The sequence below is a fragment of the Argentina silus genome (genome assembly GCF_951799395.1).
Source record: "Argentina silus genome assembly, chromosome: 20".
In the NCBI taxonomy this organism is placed as follows: Eukaryota; Metazoa; Chordata; class Actinopteri; order Argentiniformes; family Argentinidae; genus Argentina; species Argentina silus.
This window is the reverse complement of record NC_139674.1, coordinates 7,428,792-7,452,951: the sequence shown is the minus strand read 5'-3', so window position 1 is coordinate 7,452,951 and position 24,160 is coordinate 7,428,792. Positions and strand designations below refer to the sequence as shown.

The 24,160-nt window shown below is 47.9% G+C and overlaps 1 protein-coding gene across 1 annotated transcript in view; it reads left to right on the top strand.

Annotated features, from left to right (window-relative positions):
* Positions 1-24,160, top strand: part of magi2a (membrane associated guanylate kinase, WW and PDZ domain containing 2a) — a 139,496-nt gene that overhangs the window by 78,139 nt on the left and 37,197 nt on the right. Inside the window, exons 3-7 of the mRNA XM_083692281.1 lie at positions 5,821-5,940; positions 9,111-9,329; positions 11,050-11,278; positions 13,396-13,475; positions 23,523-23,580. Coding sequence (XP_083548407.1) covers positions 5,821-5,940; positions 9,111-9,329; positions 11,050-11,278; positions 13,396-13,475; positions 23,523-23,580 — 706 coding nt within the window. The remainder of the gene's footprint in view (positions 1-5,820; positions 5,941-9,110; positions 9,330-11,049; positions 11,279-13,395; positions 13,476-23,522; positions 23,581-24,160) is intronic.

Below are 24,160 nucleotides of genomic sequence, written 5' to 3'. Positions count from 1 at the left end.
TCTACATCCCTCTCTACCGCTCTCTACATCTACCTCTCTCTCTCTCTCTCTCTCTCTCTCTCTCTCTCTCTCTCTCTACCTCTCTCTCTACCTCTCTAGAACTCTCTGTGCTAGGGTCCTCTTGCGGCCACACATCAACCCCCCCTGGCCACATCACAGGCTCTCTCCACACCACCCGTCACCTCCAGGAGGCCTATCTATTAATGGAATTCTGAGAGCAGCTGAGGGCCGTCACCGTGCCAACAGGTGCACAGGTTCTCAAATCAATCCGGCGTTGCTGTCAAGTCAATAAACAGAGCAGAGACACACGCTGGGTCTGTCACACTTATCTAAGTCGGAGTGCTCTCCAAATGAGGAAAAACTCTGAAGGACTCTGAGGACTCGTGGAAGTAGACTGAACTGTTTCTCGTCTGGCTCGTCAGAGGACAATGGTCCTCTATTGTGTGCAGAGCTTATGACTCATTTCTATGATCTCCACTAATGAAAACACAGCCCTCTCTCTCTCCCCCTCTGCCTCTGCACAATAAGGTTTGAACCAGCCTATCTGATATCTAATCAGGCTTGATTAAAGCGTTGTGCCACTGGCTTCAGTAAAAACAGTGAGTAAGCACATCTGCAGCGGTGGCGTGAGTCGCCACCTATGAAGAGAAAGTGCCGTGAAAGCAGCTTTTTCCGAGCGCCGCCCCCCCGTCCCCCCAAAAAACTCCTGTCTCCCGGCGGGCGGCCGGGCGGCACTGAATGGCACAGTAATCCGACCCTCTAATACCCCTGCATTAGGAGGGCCCGCTGCTTCCTAATTGGCTAATGGTTAGATTAGGATCGCCACAATGGGCCGCGCTGACACACCACCTCGCCCAGTCACAACAGAGGGATTAAGGGGAAGTGAAAAGATGAGGCCGCAGAGGGAGCACCTCCGGCCAACGGGCACCAAGGCCTGGTCACAACACACTGGGCCTCATCCAGCTGGACGTAGATCCCATCGTCAACAGCCTCTGTCCCTCCTCTGTCTCTCCCACTCACTGCTGGACGCTCAGCCAAGGGACAGACACGCGGACTGACCCGGCTGTCTCTAGGGCTGACGGCTTTAGCTTCCAACGGGACGGTTTATCTTCAAAAGTTATTGATGCACCGTGTGTATTTTTTTGGGAATGATGTCGCCTTAAGGTTATGGATGAGAGCCTGTGCTGGTGTTGGAGACAGCAGACGAGTTTAGGTTGGGACGTGATTTCTGGGCAGTGTCATCCTAGAATGACAGCATCCTCTCACCTCCTCTCCTTTAATCAGGGAGAGAAACTTCTCACATCAGTATTGCCACCCACCTTTCCCTCTCTCCTCTCTTTTGAACCACACTTGAGTAACATTGCGCCAGGCCCTCCCGCGGGGCTGTACATGTAAGATAACAGCAGCAGCTGCTGGCCTCTGAGCTCGTCTTAATGCTGTGGGACAGCAGGCATATGTGTGAGGAGAGGAGGAGGTATGCAGCCAGGACGGAGGTATAGCCTCAAGTCCTCTTCTGCAGTCTGTCACGTCGCTGTGTCTGGTACCCTGAATATCATCTGCTCTCCGACACAAACACACACAAACACACACACACACACACACACACACACAGATAACATGTACAGGCCTGCGGGAGGGCCTGGTGCAATGTTACTCAAATGTGGTTCAAAAGAGAGGAGAGAGGGAAAGGTGTGGGCAATACTGATGTGAGAAGTTCCTCTCCCTGATTAAAGGAGAGCAGGTGAGAGGATGCTGTGATTCTAGAATGACACTGCCAAAATAAGACAAATAAAAGATTCCAATTCTTTCTATCCTATGCTCTTGTCTGCATCATCTCCCGCCCCTCTCTTTGATTGACAGCTGGAGAGGATTAGCCTCAGGACAGGAGAACCAGAGAGAGACCAGTCAGGGTGTGTCCCTCTCTGTTCCACACACACACTGTTTGAGTAGGAGAGATATCTTTCTCTGTCTCTGATATCTCTCTCTGTTTCATATATCTTCTGTCTCCACTGTAGCTGGAGATCAGGGGAGGCTGGTGGAGGTAGAAATCGGAGGGCAAGCTCTTTGTAATGCATGGAATGGAATAAGGAATGGTATCAGTTTGATACCAGTCTGATTTCTACCTTCTGTTCTGCATGAAACTGAACAGGATGTTTATGCTCCAGGGTGACTACTGACAACCATATGCAGGGCTTGGGAGAGAGATTGACCCCATGACATAGATAAGCAGTTAAACGGCGATGTACAGTAAATGTGTCAAATGTGTCAGTGTACTTAAGGGTCATGCCGAATGCATGACATCTGTTATCGTACCCTCCCAGTGTGTCTATGAGCTGCAGTGAACATGAGGCTAATGTATTGAAGAGCACGTTGAATGGGTCTGATATGAAACATACAAGCTCTGGCCCTGGCCTGGGCTCTGTTACTGGTACTAAGCTGCATGTGCAAAAGCTGATCTTTTGGCCCCCCTAGCTATGGAGCTAGTGAGGAGATAGATCGGGCTAGCTGCCAGAGCGCCACCCACGCTCTCAGCTCCAGCCTCTCTCTCTCTCTCTCTCTCTCTCTCTCTCTCTTTCTCTCTTAGAGACGAGCTCTCTACTGTACGTCCCAGCCTCCACACCTTCTCCCCCCCCCCCTCCCCCCCCAGCCTCGCTCACTCTCTCTCTCACTCACTCACACTCTCCCTCTCTCGCTCAGCGGAAAAAAGAAACAGATGCACCGTGTTCAGACGGCGTTATTATTATTTCTCTCTTTCTCCCCCTCTCTCCCACTTGTTCTCTCATCTCGCCCGGCTCCCTAGGAGTTCAGAGGGAACATGTTGTACATGGAGAAGACGCAGCCCGTTCTGTGTCATTACTGCATGTACCGCAGGACAAATAGCTAAGTATCTGCCACACTCATCTTTGGTAATCTGTTTGTGTTACTCTTGGCTTTGTTTGCAGCTTGCTCCAGTGAAAAGTGTGTGTGTGTGTGTGTGTGTGTGTGTGTGTGTGTGTGTGTGTGTGTGTGTGTGTGTGTGTGTGTGTGTGTCTCTCTCTCTCTCTCTCACTATCGCTCCCTATCCACTATCTCCCTCTCAGAGTCAACAGAAGATTGATAAACAGGATGTTTGTTGAACATACAGTAATGGAAAGTATTAACAACACACAGTTTTAATGAAACATGTATAGAGAAGCCCCAGGCCCAGAAATAACCCATGGGAAATAGCCTTGCAAATTCCTCAGTAGGGGTAAAGCCACTGTCATTTTGATGAATTAAGTATTTAGGCCTAATGTTTTTTGCAATGTGCAGCAACGGGGCATTGTGAATTCGGTGTATATATAGCTTTCTTAGAAGTTTTCCTGAAAGTGTTCTTGAATACTTTATCCCACTGAGCGTAAGTGGCTACATTTCTTCCTGCCCATAATGGTGTTCCAGCTTTATCAAATGCACAAGATGACCCAGAACACTAAAGTGTAGAAAACCGTTTTCAACTGTTCTCCAGAAAGATTTAATGGAGGAACGTTGTCGAGCCTTGCTCCTGTTGGAAACTGTCACCATCTAGAAGCCTCCACTGGAAGATGCTGCTAATTATAGCTCCCAGTCATCAAAGGTCTTCTTTGAAGTGTGTGTGTGTCGCTCGTCCTGAAGCGATGTCGGTGTGTGTAGTCTGTGACTGCTACGCTAGGCCCATGCAGTCGGTGTCAGGGACCTCACCATTGGAGGTGCCACACTCTATCACACAAACACACACATGTCGTGGTAGAGCTGCCAGGGAACACACAAACACACACACACACACACACAGAATTGTCTGAGGGGATAAAGGTTGAGGGAGAGGAACAGCAGGGGGTGGGGGTGACATGTTGTGGTAGAGCCAGGCAGCACACACACACACACACACAATTCTTTCAGAGGGGAAGACGGTTGAGAGAGAGGAACAGCAGGGGGTAGGGTTGTCAGGGGAGGTGGGGGTGACATGTAGTGGTGGAGATGCCAGGGAACACACACACACCTTGCTGTTCCTGTGTGTTCCTGCTGTTCCTCTCTCAACCATCATCTTCCTCTGGAAGAATTCTCCCAGTATGCATGTTTTGATAAATAGCCACATGGTTTGTTGTTGATACTGTGCTGAACTTGGAGAGAGGCTTCTGCTTTTCCAGGAAAAGCAAAAAAAGGTTGGTGAAGGAGGCTTGTTCATAGCAAAAACAATAATAATGTTCAAGGCAGTGGCATAGTAGCAAAAAGATGGAAGTATCAATGTGCCTTTATTATAGTACATACGTAAACAAGAACTCTCACAATGTCTGTGTACAAAGATGATCAACCACAGGATCACAACATCCTGAGTGGTTTGCTTTTCCCATTTAAGGACTGTTTAATCAACAAATTGAGCTCTAAGACAATGTTGGCAAGCATTTTAATGGCCTTGGTGGATTCATTTTCTTTTCATTACTTTATTTCATGCTTGGACAGCCTTGAGCAGCGTTGAGAGATAAGGCAGCGCTATCCAAAATCTACTCGCTGAAGAAAACAGTGTCTTGCTTCGTTCGGGGTAGAATTGAGTGGAGGGATTCAATTCGCACCAATCTCGACATGCCCTGTCACCATTGTCACATCGTGACGATATGTGACAGGTGATAAGTGCTCAGGTCTTCAGGCCGAGGCCGTGGGCCGTGAGGTGTAGCTACAGGGCTCCGGTGTCATCATGTGATCAGACATTTAATCTGGAAAGGAAAAAAAAGATCCCAGCAATGTTGATAACTGATCAAACTCACACTGAATTTGCCCATTCTGTCATGCCCCAATCATTTTCAGAGGAATACATGAACAACAGTGGCATTGACTGAACTTGGTAGCCACTGGCTCTTTGAGAGGCATAAAGGCCCAGTCTGGTCATGTCACAGGTGATAGTGTAGTCAATAGCCAGCTTTCCGAAGCACCGGGCCTTGAGCACGAGCTGGCTGCTAGTAAGCCTCAGCATGTACTGGCACTGTTGAAAAAATGGCTATTGTGTTTCATCAGCTCACCTGGTTCCCCTCTCACCATACAGGCTGCATGTATCACAAGAACCTCCGGCACCAAGGTCTGCCATGGGCCAGGCTTTACTGAAGCTTGTGGGTGTTGACATGCTGCCTTCGATGTGCAAAGCTCTTTAGCACCTCCGTTGTGGGATACCTCTGTGCTATCATGGCCAGCATCAATTAGTCTAACCTGCGAAGCTGATAACAGCCTAATTAGCGCACTAGGCTACAGTATGTGGGGTCTTTAGAAATTCATTTGCACTTCAGAAACTCTCCAACACAAACTGCCAAGTGCCGCGATGCCATAAACAATTCCTATGCTGAATAGACTGATGCTCAATAGAGCATGAGTTGTGAATTAAGCCATCATATTGTACTATCATTATGCTATCATTAGCAGGCCTGCTCTGCTCTCTCAAGCATCGAGCACCTAGATGGTAGTCATTTGAAGCGACGATGTAGAGGCCCTTTGGCTGAGAGTCCTTGACGTGCTGTATGCAGACCGACTGTATTTCTCTCATCCTCGTCAAAGTTGCATCACTCAGCTGAAAACCTCCTCTAATGTTACCTAGTAAAGGAGTCATGGTTTCATTCTAAAGGAACCACTCAAGTATTCCTTTTTTACCCAGAGTGAAGAGAGACCTGATCATGAATACCTCTGATTTTCGGGTCAACGTGTCCCCAGGCAACTGTTCTGCTCTGTTAGGTCCTTGGTGAGACACTGAAGCTGATTCCAAGTACTCATCTAATGGGGGGACCATGTCTTCTAAGCTGCAGCATTCTAACTGTCCTTCTCTCTGTCGTCTCTCTCCTGTAGGCACAACCAGGCAGCCCAAGGAAGGAGAGGTCCCCGGGGTGGACTACAGCTTTGTGACTGTTGACCGGTTTATGGAATTGGAGAAAAGTGGAGCCTTATTAGAGAGTGGAACGTATGAAGGTGAGAAGAGCAAGCTTTGTGTCAAACTGTGTTGCCTATCTTGCACCTATATCATCCTCTTTGTTCGTAACCTTCTAACTCACTTGATATCGTTTTGTGTACTGTGTGTGTTTTTCTGTACAAACTGTTGATTTACCCTTAAAGGAAAGAGTGATGCTGTGGTATATATATGTAATTTAAGTATGTTTGCGGTTTATATGTCCCTTTCTCCCTTCCCTCAAACTGAGGTACGATCAGTCTTGTGCTTTCAGACAGCTCTCAGACATCACTCTGACCCAAGGACGTTCAGAAACACATTTCACAGAACAGCAGCCTCTATCTGACAGAGAACACACTTACACTGCCAGAGAGAGCTCTGCTCAGCTATTGTTATCTTCTCCATGTGGCCTCCCCTCTGAGAAGCCTCTCCAAAACCAACAGAAACCCTCCATGCCAATTTTCCTTCCTTTTTCCCTGAAGTGTGCACTGTTCCACTACCCATCCATTGATTTAAAAGCACAGGATTGGTGTAAGAGTTTATGGTTACACAAATCCTAGGCATTTTTACTTTTGGGAAAGGGTGGATAATTGTGGCGGAGGAAAAGGCTCCCTCGATCCTCCATTTGCCCAGGTCTGAGTCGCTCTCCGAAGCACCAGCTCCACCGCTCTGACTCTCGTAGATGATGGGGACTGACTCCACACAGAGGGTAGCTGGTGAATTAACTCTATGTCAGCTCCTTCAACTTAGCGCACCTCCTGCACCCTGCTCTCCGTGCCTGTCACTGCAGAGAAATAAATTGCAGACGGTCAATTTAACGGTTGGTTGCCAGAAGCGGTGTTAGATTTTGCCGGCGATGGGAGCCGTGTATCACTTTCTGCAGTGAGAGCTCTCCTGCTGGGTGGCTGCACCACCATCATTTACGTTTTTAATATGTAATGCTCAATTAGAGGATTGAGAGAGAGAGAGAGAGAGAGAGAGAGAGGGAGAGAGAGAGAGAGAGAGAAAGACAGAGGCAGATAGAGAGAGAGAGAGAGGGAGGGAGAGAGAGAGGGACAGAGAGAGAGAGAGAGAGAGGCAGATAGGGAGATTGCTGTTGCCAAGAGAAATTAGATGTGAGGAGGGCGAAAAAAGTTACCTACAACGTGTCAGCTTTTAGGGTCATAATGAGTACAGTAAGATTCAATGGGAGAAAATGAATAGAAGAGACAATGCCTTAGCTTGTCCAACATGAGCACTCTCATGATTTTTTGTTGATTTTTTGTTGTCATCCATGCTCTGTATCTCCCGTTGTAAGCCCCTTGCTTGATAAGGTCATGCAGGGAGTGTTTTATGGATGTGCTACACGTCTGAATGATACCGTTCTCTATTCTACCCGAGGTTATTTAAGTTCAGGTTTGCAGCGCAACACTGGCAGTTTTTTGTATGATTTTTTTGAACGGATTTCGGTCTTTGGAGTCTGATGATGCCTAGGCAGCAGTGTGAACGTCTACGTGGTCTGTCTGTGATTCTAATCCCCACAGTTCAACAAGCTCTTTACAGAGATGTTCTCCGCATTTCATCGGAGTCATTACGCACTCAAAAATGTGAACAAGTAATTTCAGAGGGCCTTTTTCTCATACAGCAAATACCCAGAGATTCCAGACGTCTTTAATCTCTCCAAAGCTATTCTCCTGGGTCCTAAAACTGTCTACAGCATCCATGTTGGGGGTTAATTTTTAATACTCATCCTCAGTATTAGAGTAATCTCTGTGGATATTCCTGCATCTTTTGGTGTCTGGTTCCTCCTCTTGTAGCACTCCGCAGCAGCACCAGCACCACTGAAGCGATATCCCAGTGCAGGCTAATCTTTACAGTGCTCCACTAGACAACCTCTCCATGCCTGATCTCCAGCCGAGAGGCAGAGCGCCTCGGGGGACTGGGGCTCAGCACAGGCAGTAAACACAAAATCTCCCAGTATTTTTTTTATTCTTTTTTTTTTTACACGCTGTGATTACACAGCACTCACATATACACACTCCATCAGATCTCCCATGAGCTAAACAAGGACATCTGCTGCTGTCTTAAGACTAGGCCAGGTTGTGTCGAGGTGTAGCTACCAGCACTGCATCCACGGCTGGGCTGTAACTACTAGCATGTGGCGTGGCTTTGGCAGACAGTGTTCCTGTGAGTAGGCTCGGGGGGCGGCAGGATCAGAGTGGGCGATGTGTGAAACCGGCGGAGAGGAGGAGCCCTGGGGAGCGTCTGGGTGCGAAGCAAGAAACGCTCGGCATGCTGGGAGCCGGCGGGCTCCGCCCAAAGGAGGCAGGCCAGGGCCGACCACACAGAGCTAAGAGCTCTGAGAGATAGACATGGTTATTTACTTAGTTATACTATAGCCTCTCTCTCTCTCTCTCTCTCTCTCTCTCTCTCTCTCCCTCTCTCTCTCTCTCTCTCTCTCACTAAGAATTTCTGCATGGTTTGGTGAGTGATTGATGTGCATCAGATAGGACAGAAACATTCACAAGGGTTAACATGTCTGAGGAGACAGCTATTGTTGTTCTGTATACAGTATAGGCAAATAGGACTGTGTGTGTTTGCCAATGGAGGCTGGTGGAGTTAGAAATCAGAGGATGGGCTCATCCTCCTTCAAATGATCCCTCAAAGTTTTTTAAAAAAACTTGCTTTTAATCTTTAACAATTTTTATTGTTGTTTTTACTGACTGTACTTTTGTTTTACTTTTTATTTATCTATCTAATCTTGTTCTCTCCATGGAATGTAGTGTCTTTGAGTACTGAGAAAAGTGCTTTACAAAATAAATGCATTATCATTATTGTAATTCATGGAACGGAATGAGGAATGGTATCAAACACAAGAGGATGTCAACTCACCTCACTCTTCCTGAATGACATAATCTGCCTTCATCTCTCTCTATCTCCTGCTCAATATGTAATCATAAAATAGATTTCCCTTGAAAGAGACCATTTCCATTTAATGTTTCCAATTGTGCAATCTTCTCCCCTGTGATCCAGATGCTTGAATATTAACTTGTTACAAGTGGGAGACAAAGTAAATGTTATTTTTAATGCATTACCACAGGAAGAACATGTTTACAAAAGCACAGGAACAGGCATGTTGCTCTTCCGGTGAATATGATTTGACTATGATTTATGTGTGTGTGTGTGTGTGTGTGTGTCCGTCCTCTGTTTGCAGATAACTATTACGGCACCCCCAAGCCCCCTGCCGAGCCCAGTCCCAGCCTGCTGCTAAATGTAACAGACCAGCTCCTTCCGGGCGCACGACCCAGTTCCGAGGGGAAGAGGAAACGGAACAAGTCAGTGAGCAACATGGAGAAGGCCGGCATCGACCCCCCCGAGGAGGAGGAGGAAGAGAGGCCCGTCGTCAACGGCAACGGTGTGGCCGTCACCCCAGGTCAGACCCGGCGGGCCCTCCGAGAACATTGCCACATCGCTGGGAGCCAATAGGGCGGTGTAATGACAACGGGGTCACCGCCGCAGTGGGCGACCTCACATCTTGACAGCCAGACATGCATTGTCCCTCAGATCTGCTAGATGCCGATGACGTAGAAACTGTCTATCATCAAGGGTTACCTCATAGCAACCAGGTTCTGTTGCGGCGATAGCTTAGCAACTGGTAATAAACATAACTGTGAAGCAAACACTATGAGACTGAAACCACAACAGTACTCTACACAATATAATGTACAGGCCATTTACTTCCTCCTTGTACAGAGCTGTGGTCAACGATAGGATACCCACCCTACATATGCTATTCCTAATAGAACACAATGGAGGCCATCCATTCTACACTGAATGTAATCTACTCTATGTCGAATATAATAACCCCATACTCCTCTAGAATACCCCCTTACAGGATACACTGTACCCCCATACTCCCATAGAATACCCTCATATGTACCCCCATACTCCCATAGAATACCCTCATATGTACCCCCATACTCCCATAGAATCCCTGCATATATACTCCCGTACTTCCATAGAATACAGTACCATCATACAGTATATATCCCCCATACTGTATCTCATTAGATTCCCATGTAGTCTCTGTCCCATGGAGCCTGTGGGTGTGTGTGTGTGGGGGGGGGGGGTCTAATCAACCGTGGCATTCTACTAAACAGATGTACTGGATTAATGCAATCCAGATCAGAGACATTACTCTAACCTCGGAGCAGAGACACACAGTGTTTCTGACATCCGACCTGCGAGGGCAACCCATACTGCATGTATATCACATTCATTCAAATCACCATGACTTATTTGGATGTTCTGGACATGACATTATTTGGATATTCTGACAATACATGACCGTTTGTTAGCTGCCAGTGTCTTATCTATCACCCCAGCAGTTTGCATAGACGTGACGTTTCCCTCCATACAATTGAAAGCACTTTGAGACCGATGATGAACACAGTAAAAACACCAACCATTGTTCCCATCGTTGGGATCATCACAGTGTAGATCGAGCCATTAACTTGGTGCTCACAGCAGTTCTCAGGTGCACTTTTCTGCAGCTCGTCAGACAGTGTGTAACCAGACTGGAGGAGAGAGAAATCGATAGAACAGGCCATGTGATCTGAGCAGATAGCTCTCTCGCTCTCTCTATCTCTCTATCTCTCTTATCCCTCCCTCTCCCCCCCCCCCTCTCTCTCTCTCTAATAGATTAACTCTCCCTCCCGCTGCCTCCAGCACCTCTCCTCTGGGGCCTCCAAATTCGCCACAACTCAAACTAGGACACATCAGCCAGCGCCTCGCTCTCTCGCTCGCTCTCTCTCTCTCTCTTTCTCTCTCACTCTCATTCTCTCTCTCTCTCTCTCTCTCTCTCTCTATCTCCCCAGCCTCTCGCCACGCCATGCGCCTCTTCGCTTTTACTCTCTCTGTCTCTTTCCCTCTCTATCTCAATCACTCTCTCCTCTCTCCTCTCTATCTCGGTGTCAACGCCACCCTCCTTCTACCTATTTCTAATCCTCTCCCTCTTACCTTTTTTTGCTCCCGTTCCATCTCTTCTCGTCCAGGCATCCAATCACACGGTCCCTCTGTCCCTACTCCTTCTCTCATTCCCTCGGTGGTAATGACTTCTCCTGACTCCCCCACCTGTCCTTCTCCTTCCTCAGAGTCCAGCGAGCATGAGGACAAGAGCACGGACGCCTCGGGGGACATCCCGGCCCAGGCCGGCCCACCCGAGACCCCCACCTTCCTCCCCCCCTTCCCCGAGGCTCCCAAAGAAGAGGGCGGAGATTTCCCCAAGTGTCCTCCCAAGCCCGACGAGAACGATGAGCTGGGACCCCTGCCAGACAACTGGGAGATGGCCTACACGGAGAAGGGAGAGGTGTACTTTATTGAGTAAGTATCGTCACGCTTCAAGCAGTACAATACCCCCCACACACACAGACGCACACACACACACACACACACACACACACACAGTGGCACAGCAGATCGTTGGAGTGTTGTTGTAATGAGATTTAGAGGTGCTTTGCAATGCATTGTTCTGCCACTGAGAAACGAAGGTAAAGTTGCCCAAGCATTTAAGGAGCTTTCTTGTACCAGAGTTGTTTTGCACAAGAGGTGCAAATCATTGGGCTTGTTAGACTTTTAGTGCAGCTTTATAGCAGTAGAGGTAAGTTGTCTTTCTTACATATTTTCTCATTGTGTGTGTGTGTGTGTGTGTGTGTGTGTGTGTGTGTGTGTGTGTGTGTGTGTGTGTGTGTTAACTAACACTCATCCAAATGTCTATGACAGGAACATTGTCTTATCCTCTGAGGAACACCTTTGTATAGTTGTAGAAAAACACCATGGAACGACAACCAAAGATGCAACGCCAACAAATGAGAACAATTTAGCAGATTTAATGTTGTTGTCAGCGAGCCAGCCAGCCAGGAGTCTCAGGTTTCATTCTCCACAGAGGCAGACGTCAATCCCCCCCCCCTCAATCACTGCAGACTAGTCTCCATAAGTCTCCCCTGTGAACAGCCAGCCCTGGTGCTCCTGCACTCATCAACCGCTACGTTGCGCTAATGCATGTAGCCTCCTCCCCCCCCCCACCCCCCCCCCCTCCCCCCACCCCAAATTTGTAGCTTGAATTTTTGGGGGGAAGTCAATGATGCAATGCCAAATGAAAGCAACATCTGATCCCAAAGGGGGGGTGGGCGATGGTTCTCTTTGATTTGGCTCCAGATTAGATCAATTTGTTTCCCCAGAATCCTCAGAGAGAGCCTGTGGGGGAGAGGGAGGGAAAGAGAGGTGAATGGAGAAGGGGTGAGAAGAAAGAGAGGGAGAGAGTCCAAAGGAGAGATAAAGGGAAGGGAGGGGGAGTGAGAGGGGAAAATGAGCGGGGCGGGAATAGAGAGGGAGGAAGAGATAGAGAGAGAGGGAGTAGGAAGAGAAAGTCAAAAGGAGGAGGGAGGGAGGGAGGGAGGGAGGGAGTGGGGGGAAAGAAAGAGAGGAGGAGAAATAAACTCATAGAGACATTCTGAGGAACTGTGTCCACTTGGATAATTTTTTCAGGGTCGCACCCTTGCTTTACTGTAGGCACGTTGTCCCTATCTATCTTCCCCCCTCCCCCTCTCCTCCCCCCTTTCTTCCCCCTCCTGTCCTGTCATCATCTTGAAGGGAGGCCGTTGTGTCCTCAGAAGAGCTAAAGAGATCCATTGAAGTTTCCTTGGCACCCCCTCTTATCTGATCTGAGTCCAGTTTTCTGCCCGCGGTGCCGAATCTGCCAAGCCCACAGCTGTTCCCCTCTATCACTCACTCACTCACGCACCCCCCCCCCCCCCTCTCTCTCTCTCTCTGTCGCTCTCTCTCTATCTCTACCGCTCTCTCTCTCTCTCTCTGTCGCTCTCTCTCTCTCTCTCTCTCTCTCTCTCTCTCTCTCTCTCTCTCTCTCTCTCTCTCTCTATCTCTGTCGCTCTCTCTCTGTCTCTACCGCTCTCTCTCTCTCTCTCTCTGTCACTCTCTCTCTATCTCTACCGCTCTCTCTCTCTCTCTCTCGCTCTCTCTCTCTCTCTCTCTCTCTCTCTCTCTCTATCTCTGTCGCTCTCTCTCTGTCTCTACCGCTCTCTCTCTCTCTCTCTCTGTCACTCTCTCTCTATCTCTACCGCTCTCTCCCTCTCTCTCTCGCTCTCTCTCTCTCTCTCTCTATCTATCTCTGTCGCTCTCTCTCTATCTCTACCGCTCTCTCTCTCTCTCTCTCTCTCTCTCTCTCTTTTTCACCTTCCCCGACTAATGAGAAACAGTGAGCAAATTAAAAGTATCGATTGCCATTTTGTTAACCTCAAGCTTTTTTTTGTTTCTCTCTCTCGTCCGTTAAGGGGTGGGCACACTAGGAAATGTCTCTTTCTTTCTAAAATGATGCTCTGGCTCAATTGAGAATCTTCCTCCCTCCCTTCCTCCCTCCCTCCCTCCCTCCTTCCCTCTCTCTCTGTCTCTGTCTCTTTCTCTCTCGTTCCTCTCTTCACCAGCCACAACACCAAGACGACGTCGTGGCTCGACCCGCGGCTGGCGAAGAAAGCGAAGCCACCGGAAGAATGCAAAGAGGACGGTGAGTTCCACCTCCTTCTCTCTCTCTCTCCCTCCATCTTTGATTTTGTTGCTCTCGCAGACTGAGTTGGTGTATTCCTTTAAGGTGCAATCATCAGCATCTATTCATCTCATGGGGGGGCCTCTAGACTGTAGTGATGGAAAGGTATACCAGTAGTATGGACAAACATCATGGACATTCACTGTAAAAGGCCGGTGGTCTCTTTTGGTCCTTTCTTTGGTCCACGTGTGTTGACAGGGACTGTAGCTGTGTCTAAGCATGGGTTATGGTATCTGTCTGTGTGGTGTGAGATGCTGCTGTGTAGTAGGGGGAGCCCCTGTAGCTGTGGTAGTCTGTCCCCTGTGCTGCTCTGTGGGAACACTGGAGGTCCAGAGGCGTGGGCTGGCTATGGCCTCCCAGCAGGGGGATCCTTAGGGCTGGCTAACAGAGAGCCCTTTATCCCCTACTGGGAGCAGAGAGCCATGAACCACAACGGCATAGACACACACACACACACATGTATGCACGCACGCACACACACATACACACACACACACACACACACACACACAAACACACACACATGCACACACACACACACACACACACACACTAAACGGCTAAATGTCATCCTCCTCCCTTCTGCGTGTGTATGTGTGTGCGCGTGAGGTGAAGAATGGAATGACTTTGCATTTTTTATACTACTTTGTATCTCACATCCTCCGAGACCATTTTTCTCTCTCTGAAGATGAACTGTCACATCTCATTGATCTCAACCAGCCAAGTGCTTTTTAGTGATCTTCGTCATTGATAGAACCTTTTTCGGCACATTCACTTTCTATCTCTCCACTCCATCCAATCCCTCATAATGTCTCCCTCGCTCCCTCCCTCTCTCTCTCTCTCATCCATTCTCTATCCCCCTTTCTATCTTTCTTCCCCCTCTCCCCTCTCCCCTCTCTGTCTCTCTTTGTGTGTGTGTGTGTGTGTGTGTGTGTGTGTGTGTGTGTCTGTCTGGGTGAGATTTATACCTTGAGTAATAGACAGGGCGATAGCTGCGTTGGTTGGGGCGGCGTGTGAAGGAAGGGAATGAAGCTCCGATCAGCCCAGAGACAGCGGGTGAGAAATGAGAGCTCATTTGTGTGGAGAGTCGTTCTAGCTGAGCCCAGCTAAGACAATCGTGTCTGCCAGATAAACACTTTATCACACGGCCAGCTGTTTCTAAAGAAAAAAATAAACACTTCTAACCCACCTGCCCCTTAATTTATACAGACACACACACACACACACACACACACACACACACACACACACACACACATACATACATCCACATACATGTACATACACGCACATGCATACTGTACCCACACACGCACACAAACACACATGCACACAAACACACATACAGTACAGTGTCATTGTAGATGACAAGGGGAAATGTAAGACACATTTGGAATAAAGCATCCTAACCCTTTACCAAAGGATTTGGATTTGGAAGATTATGAAAATGAGGTAGAAACAAAGAGCTTCTCCTAGAGGAATTAGTGGAAATATATTTTATCTTTCATCTGAGTGCCTCCAAATCCTATTATTCACTAAGGACATTCCCTGTTCCATCATGTGAGGGCAGATCTGATGCATGTGGAGGAGATTAATATTGATCTCGTTGGCGGGACCATCCAGTTATCGTTGACTCAGGGGACATCGTCTTTTGACTGCTGGCATCATTGAAGCGCGACCTGCATCACCTGAAATAGTGCCGTCACATCAGAAAAAACATTCCTCTGCCCTTTGCTTTCATTGGCATTACAATCTGCTTTACAAACAATGATCCGTTGGCTTTTATAATTCCTGGCTACTTTTAGAGGTAGTTACATGCACTGCCTTGTATACACGGTGGTAGGGTGAGCACCTGTTTAGTTTCGTATGAAATTTGACTGGCTAAACCAGCTGTGTTGCTGTCCAATCAATGCTAGTTTTCGTCCTCATTGGGCAGCGTAAGAAATACTGCAACCTCAACTTCAAAGCTCCTGTGCTAGTCATACAATCATGTAACTAAGACATTCACTGATTCGGTGTAGACCGCCCCAGTGAGAACCGTCAGGTCTTTGCAGAGTGGGGTCTCCCTGGGGGTCCCACCTTGGGGGGCTCAGTGCCACCCACACACCACACACAGATACTGTATACACACATACACACACACACACACACACACACACACACCAAGCCCTCTGTCTGACAGCAGGACAGCAGGCCACTCCTGAGAGCTGAGTGAGGGAGAGGAGCTTATTGGATATTGATTGGGAGGTGTGTGGGTGTGTGTGTGTGTGTGTGTGTGTGTGTGTGTGTGTGTGTGTGTGTGTGTGTGTGTGTCTGTGTGCGTGCGTGTGTGCGTGTGCGTGCGTGTGTCTGGGCCTATGCTCTGATGCTCCCTAACAAGATCACAGGGAGGGGTCTCAGCAGGCTCTGAACTGCAGACAGTGGGGAGGAGGACAGCAAGACCACCAACAGGGAGAAATGGAGCTGTGGGCATGGAGGGAGCCACACACACAGACACATACACCAAATAGAAACACACACACACACACACACACATGCACACACACACGTATAGTTATTCACAGGCAACCAATCTGTTAAATATGCAGGAAAGTGTGTGTGTGTGTGTCTGTGTCTGTGTCTGTGTCTGTGTCTGTGTCTGTGTGTCTGTGTGTGTGTGTGTGTGTGTGTGTGTGTGTGTGTGTGGTGTCTGTATGTTTGTAAGTGATTCCCCCAGTTCAAAGGCCCGTCAGCACCATTGGAGGGAGCATTCATCATCATAGGCTTCCTGTGCCTTACATAACTCTCTCCATCTCTCTCTATCTCTCTCCATCTCTCTCTATCGCTCTCCATCTCTCTCCATCTCTCTCAATTTGCAGTCCTCTTTTGTTTTGGACTGAGGGGAGGCAAATGTAGGACAGGCTTCAAATCAAAGCCTGCTGTTGGTTTTAATTCTGTCATTCCTTCTCCTATCAAACAGTGCTTGTTTTCCTGCTCTCCCAAATATTATGCTGGGTGTCGTAGGAGGCGGACCTCCTCCTTTGAGAGTTGCTCCTGCCTCTTTTCTCATTCCACATACCTGTATTACACCCATTGCCTCAGGTACACTAGAAGAAGCAGAGAGAATCCCCCTGATACGCTGAAAAGAACATAAATCTGACGCTGTCTGTCGTCACTATTTCAACGCATTTCATCACTCCAAGAGTGTGGTTCTGTCCTATCCAGAGACGCTACACGCATCCTGTCCAACGCACAGTGTATATTAATGAACGGTTGGTTCTGGTATAGTGGAGTGATGGATAGGAATCTAGGCTTTTATGGGCTTAGCTTTTGAAAGTTGAAGCTTTAGACTGTCGCTTCTCCCCTTGTGTCTTTGTGTAGCGTCTGTCTGACATTGTTTCACCGTCTTTCCGAAGAAGGCAGAGGCTTACCGAGAAAGCCTGGGATGAGGCTGGGACGTAATTACATTCCAGTCATGTAAAACGGAGGCTCGGCGCGAGACAAAGTTATCATAGTTTTTCACCGGCTAGCGTTGGCTCACGCTCCTGTCTCCCAAAAGTCTCCGGGGGGATATATCAGGGGCTTATTTCTTCACCTCTGCTGTGTGCTGTGCTGCTGCAGTAGTTATCTTGGAAGTGTGGAGGCACAGGCATTTGGTTTGAGTTTGGTTTTTGGAAGCGCTGTCCTCTATCGCCACTGTTATTTGAAATTATTTTCGGGTTGTCCAAATCGTAGCACTTAAATGGTCACACGTTAACGCACTCACTCTTAGGGTTCATGTTGTGTTGGCAGTTATCTGAGGACACTGACCAAAACACCAGCTCCACTCTCGCTGCAGGTATTATCAGAGAGAGACAGGTGCGTTATTAGAGTGGAAAAGGCGCGGTGCACTCCTTCACCTTGAGTCGACTGCAGGAGAGAGGAGAGGGCCGCTGTCTGCTGGATGATTGATGGGTGTATTTTGAGAACATCCCCGTGAGAGGATGCCTGAAGACTGGAGATGAGGATGATGGAGCAGAGTTTGACATCGCAGTGAATGTGTGTGTGTGTGTGTGTGTGTGTGTGTGTGTGTGTGTGTGTGTGTGTGTGTGTAGGGTGTTTTGTATGGAATGATGTCTATGTGTGTGTAAGTGTGTCCTGGCATCTGACTATGATGAAGTATCCCCGTGGCAAGGTATGGATGTGTCATGATTAGCAAACCTGTGATGACGTGTGTGTGTGTGTGTGTGTGTGTGTGTGTGTGTGTGTGCGTGTGTGTGCGTGCGTGTGTGTGTTTGTACCTGTCCCCTCAGTTTCACACTCATACAGGAGAAGGAGGGATTCAGTACCCCAGTCACGCTCGCTACCACTCCAGACACACTTAAAAGCTAATCATCCGCAACGATCCCAGCTTTCCCGCCCAAACGCCCTGACTCTCCCCTCTCTATACATCCCAAAGTGAAAAGAAATCAAGTAATTGTCCGCCCTGTCTCCGTAATTCACCTGCTCTTCTCTGCAGCTTGTTTTTATTTGTTTACCCTTTGTTGTACGGGGATATGGACAGAGCTTACGGCAGCTTTGAAAAGCATTGCCTCTGACAAACCCAACTCCTTCTCAAAAGAAGTAAAGCTCCCTTTCATCAACAACTTCGGCTGTCCGCTGATTGCTACCATGGCTGTGTGACATGACAGGTCAGTTATTATCAACGTAAACACTTGATTGTCGAGCTCCAGTGGGATTATGAATCACAGGTTAGCTGTCTGGAAATATTGTTGCTGGCTTGTGTTAGTTATTACTTCCATCTCCTTGGTAAATATCATGGCAGGGACTCGCTCTTTTACGAAAGTGTACATCTCAAATTGAGCATGTTCACATTGCCTAGGGAGGCTGTTGTTGGGTGCAGTTAGAGGTCAGTACAGGTTTACAGGTGTGTCTGGGGGACGGGATGGGACTCTGTCCAATTAGCAACCTGGCATCCACTGGCATCAAACAGCCCCTCAGCCCAGCCCCACTGGAACCAGGGTTAAAGTCATTAAGGTGGTGCTACAGACAGAACCCCGACAGAGTGCATTCATCTGTGCTGTCTTCTGGCTGTGGATTTATTCCACCTTAAGACTTTAGACCTGTAACTGATACGGCTCTGATAAACTTGTCCTCTCAACTGAAATGGGGAAGAAGCTGAGAACAGTCAGGCTTCCATGTAGTGTGTGTGTGTGTTGTGTGCTGCGTGTGTGTTTGGTGCGAGCTTTGGCTGCTGGTCATAAAGTTGTCATGTAGGGGGTAAATGGATTTCCTCTTTGTTGTCTGTGTGTGTGTGTGTGTGTGTGTGTGTGTGTGTGTGTGTGTGTGCGTGCGTGCGTGCGTGCGTGCGTGCGTGCGTGCGTGCGTGCGTGCGTGCGTGCGTGCGTGCGTGCGTGCGTGCGTGTGTGCGTGCGTGCGTGCATGAGTGAGTGTGTGTGTGTAGGCGTCTGTGCTCCATCTCCCCATCAGTACCAGCAGCATGCCATTGTTCCTCCCCACAGCATGGTGGCGCTACCACCACATTAAGCTACCTGAAGCAGCTTATGGAGAAGACAGGGGAGAACATTACAGAGAGTACAGCCACAAGTGCTGATGGTGACCTGGTTTTACTTCAGCCAACTTCTCCCTGAGAAAGAGAGGAAAGGAAAAGGAGAGGAGAGAGGGGGCAAACATGGGTAAATCCCAGTGCTGGTTGATGGCTGTGGTTCCCACCCTGTTCCTCCGACGAAATTAGAAAGGGGCGGATGAAATATGCATGAGCAACCGAGCATGAAACTTTACTTCAAAAAGTCCCTTCTGTAAGAGTGCATATTAAAGTGTTTTGCTTTCGCGCTCTTTAAATTGAGAGACTTGGACTGAGGACAGGACAGTACAGTACAGGACAGGACAGGACAGGAGAGGAGAGGAAAGGACAGGAGAGGAGAGGAAAGGAAAGGAGAGGAGAGGAAAGGAGAGGAAAGGATAGGAGTGGACCCGAGAGGAGAGGAGAAGAGAGGACCAGAGATGACAGGAGAAGAGAGGAGAGGAGAGGAGAGGACCAGAGAGGAGAGGAGAGGAGAGGAGAGGAGAGGACCAGAGAGGATAGGATAGGAGTGGACCGGAAAGGACAGGAGAGGAGAGGACAGGAGCGGAGAACAGAGAGCAGAAGAGAGGACTGGAGAGGACAGGAGAGCAGAGGACATGGCCTGATGGTGTGATGGAGCAATACAGAGAGAGGGAGAGATAGAGACAGATGGAGAGAGAGAAAGAATAGCAACCCAAACAAACAGCCCAGCCTCCATACGTCAACATTACGGAGATTGGGTGGACCACCACAGCTAGCTTAGCACCATATGTATACCAGATGACATGACAGGATGATATGACAGGGCTTTGGTGCCCCTTCAGGAGCAAACCTACCTGCAACACACCCACTGACATGACAGTTCCTCCACACACAGGCCCATTTAGACTGACAGTGTTAGGAAATGTCAGCCCCACAGTGTACACATAGTGTTACAGTGACAAAGTGACCACAGCAGGCTGAGAGAAATGCATGCACACACACACACACACACACACACACAAAATCCGCAGCACTTTCCCAGTCCCAGGGCCTCATCACTCCACACATTGCTGACAGGGTTGTAGACTGCAGCAGAGGCCGGCAGAGGACAAAACAGAGAGAGAGCCTTCTTGAGTTCAGCACTTATACATTCTTACAGTATACACACTGCCATCTGGCGACTCACTGTGTGTGTATGTGTGCGTGTGTGCGCGTGTCTGTGCGCGTGTGTGTGCGTGCTACGCATCTCCACTCGGCCACTGGTACTAGTTGTCACAGAGGCTAAGTGCATTTCCTTTTAGTGTGCGTTCTCAGAGAGAGCTGTTACCCACAAAAAAAACAGTGGGGTGGAAACTCACAGAGTGGGGAAGGAGAAAATTAGACTGCCTGGAGTTTGATGTTGTGTAACCCTCTCTCTCTCGCTTTCTCTGCCTCCTCCTCTCTCTCTCTCTCTCACCCTCTCTCTCTCTCTCTCTCACCCTCTCTCACCCTCTCTCACTCTCTCTGAGGCTCTGCTGATAGCTAAGACAGCCGGCGTGCCTGGATCTGCACAGGTGGACGTTTTAATAGAATGGCGTTTCATTACAGAGTGTGCAGCAGCAATACATGGCAGGACTTTGATCTTGTGTTTTTCTATGTGTGTGTTTCTCAGTGGAGGTGAGAACATGAAACAGCCTCTTTCATGTTTAATGAGGGAAGATGGGGCTAAGGAAGCTCGCAACACTGAGAGAGGAGAGGTATTCCCCTGGGATGTCAACCCCTGCACACTCACACATCAATCACAACTACATGTGTGTGTGTGTGTGTGTGTGTGTGTGTGTGTGTGTGTGTGTGTGTGTGTGTGTGTGTGTGTGTGTATACAGTATGTTTTGTGTACAGTGTGTGTGTGTGTGTGTGTGTGTGTGTGTGTGTGTGTGTGTGTGTGTGTGAAAAAGAGAGAAGAGAAATAGAGTAAGTGCCTACTGAAAGTTTAATGTACAGCATGTGTGGGGGAGAAAGAGCCATACAGTGTAACTTGCGTGTGCATGCATTGTTTTTGAAGTGTGGTGGGTGGGTGGGTGGGTGGGTGGGTGGGTGTGTGTGTGTGTGTGTGTGGGTGGGTGGGTGGGTGGGTGGGTGGGTGTGTGTGTGTGTGTGTGTGTGTGTGTGTGTGTGTGTGTGTGTGTGTGTGTGTGTGTGTGTGTGTCACAATGGAGCAGATTATGAGCATATGAGTGCCACAGTGTCAGTCTCCGGAAGCCCTGATTGTTTGAGATAAAGAAAAACATTGTGAATATTGCATGGCATGATTGTATGGTATACTCAGTGTGTGGGTGTGTGTGTGTGACTGTAAGTGTTTTGTGTGTATGCATATATGTGCTCGCGTGTATGAGTGTGTGTGTGTGTGTGGGTGCGTGGGTGCGTGCGTGTGTATCAGCAGCAGCACAGCAGAGGCAGGCCTAGTTATGAATCATCCAGGAGGGGCCCTGAGGCGTATTAGAGCCATTGTGACTGATATTGTTTCTGATTAGGCTGTATTATCTCCTCTCATCCTGATGAGCCCAACACTGTCTCTAATCAGAGAAGCTCTCAGTCTTCCCCAGCACAACACAGCCACACTGCCCCAAAGCTTCATATGGGATCAGGCTAAGTCAATGGTTCAATGGCACAGTCCCCCCCCCCTGGACAGAGTTACAGGGAGGAGGGAGGAGAGAGTCCAAAAATCCTGTCAAACATGAATGATGACCAGGTCAGTGTTTTGAAGACGGGCTTTGATCAGAAAGAACAAAAGCAGAGTGCTGAACTGACAGTGCATCGTCCCCCTTGGCGAGAAAGAGAGAGAGAGAGAGAGAGAGAGAGAGAGAGAGAGAGAGGTTAGTTCAAACAACATCTGATGGAGATGTAAAAGGAGTGGAGGCTTGACTAATGACCTGAGTGACTCAGCTCTGGCCCAGGGATGCCTCGCCCTTGTCCTCCATACTGCTCCCCACCTATCCACATGAGTAAGACATCAGTGTTGCATCAAAACAGGTCTTTCACCACTCATACCCGATCTGTGGTACGTGGTTGCTTATGTGGTATCATATACTATTCCTGCAGATCTACAATGTGTTGAACACCTGCAGTATTGTTGGGACGTGATGGACGTTAGGATGTTTTACGTTCTGGACCCAGTATTTCAACTTTGAAATCTCAATTAGAATGATCTAGATTTAGCTTTTTAGCTATCCAGGATCAGATCTTATCTGGCGTTGACTTGTGTAGGGGAAATCAGCCAGCTCAATTTGATCCTGCATAGCAAAAAAAAAAAAAGAATCTGGATCATTCTGGATTCAGATTAAACGTTTTTGAAATACTGAGCTCAGATCAAGATCAGTTACAATAGTTGTTTTGCTGGACCAGTCGAGAGTTAATGTGTTTGATCTGCAGTCAGTCTATTTGGAGACACGCTCAGACTGAAGTATAGGAACGTGTTACAGTTGATATTGAGTGGGTTGGATGCCCAGCAGCTATGTACGTTGCTCCAGTTAAATCTCCTAATCTTATGCAAAGTCCTCGCATCACAACTGAATATTTACAAGATGGAAATGATAGAGCGTATGAATATTTCAAGACATCCAAATTCAACCACTAGTTGTTTATATATATATAGTACCAGTCAAAAGTTTGGACACACCTTCTCATTCAATGGTTTTTCTTTATTTTCTATTATTTTCTACATTGTAGATTAATATTGAAGACATCAAAACTATGAAGGAACACATATGGAATTATGTAGTAAACAAAAAAGTGTTAAACAAACCAGAATATGGTTTATATTTTAGATTCTTCAAAGTAGCCACCTTTTGCTTTGATGACAGCTTTGCACACTCTTGGCAAGGTGTGTCCAAACTTTTGACTGGTACTGTGTGTGTGTGTGTGTATATATATATGCTGAACTCTCCTCTTGGCCTCCAGAACTGGGTTCTCGAACTGGGTCCTTCGGTTTATGTGGCTACAACAACAACGGTGAAACAACAGGAGGATATATATATAAATGTTGGGTTTGTTGTCATTTGAGACAACGCCTGTAGCCCTGTGGTGAAATAGTAACCTTCTGGCTCACTACCTCAGAAGCAGCCAGAAGCATCTAACGCTTGAATAAATTACCTTTAGTGAACTGACCATTTTAAATGTGTCGAAAATGTTGTTAGGCAACACTTGGCGGAAAAATAATTCTTTTGAAGTTCCTAGTCAACACAGGGGTTTGTCAGACTGTTTTCACAATGTTTGCAAGTCTAGGGGCCTATCACACACATTGTTCAATCAGAACAGCAGCATTCATGGTTTCTACTCAGATTGACTCCCAGTCAATGATTGTTGTTATGACAACATCCATCCCTCGCTAATGAACGACAATGCAATGATGTCCTAATCAACTTTGGTGGAGAGAGATTTTGTTTGCCGATCAATATGCCGTCCCAGGCTCGTTGAGTAATAAGTCTTCTGTGGCTGTGTTTTCACAGAGCTTCCGTACGGCTGGGAGAAAATCGATGATCCTATTTACGGCAGCTACTATGTTGAGTAAGTTCAGAGCTCCTTTAATATTTAATGGCTGTTTTGATTTCCAATGTACCCCAGTGTCCTGTGTTAATCACTTTCATTGCCAATGTACTGGGCTGCGGCCCGGGAAACAGCTGCTCTCTTTGTCTGCTTCTAATTTGGTACACTGTCTCTCTCTGTGTGTAAGTGTGTGGTTAGGTCAGTGTGTCTGTTTTTGTTTGTTAGTTTATGTGTTTGTGTGTGTGGTTGTCCTTGTCTGTTTGTCTCTGCCGATGCCTCTGTATCTTTTGTTTGTGTGTGTGTGTGTGTGTGTGTGTGTGTGTGTGTGTGTGTGTGTGTGTGTGTGTGTGCGTGTGCGTGTGCGTGTGCGTTTGCGTGTGTGTGTGTGTGTGTTCACATGCATATGTGTGTGTGGTGTGTGTGTGTGTGCGCTCATGTGTGTGTGTGTGTGTGCGTGCGTGCGCCTGTCAGTTTCTGTATCTGTCCATGTCTTTGTGTCTGTGTCCTTTTCTGTGATTGTGTGAGTAAGTGTGTGTGTCTGTTCCTGGTGTGGTACAGTGGCAAGGTGTCTCTCTCTCTTCTCTATTGAACCGAATGTACC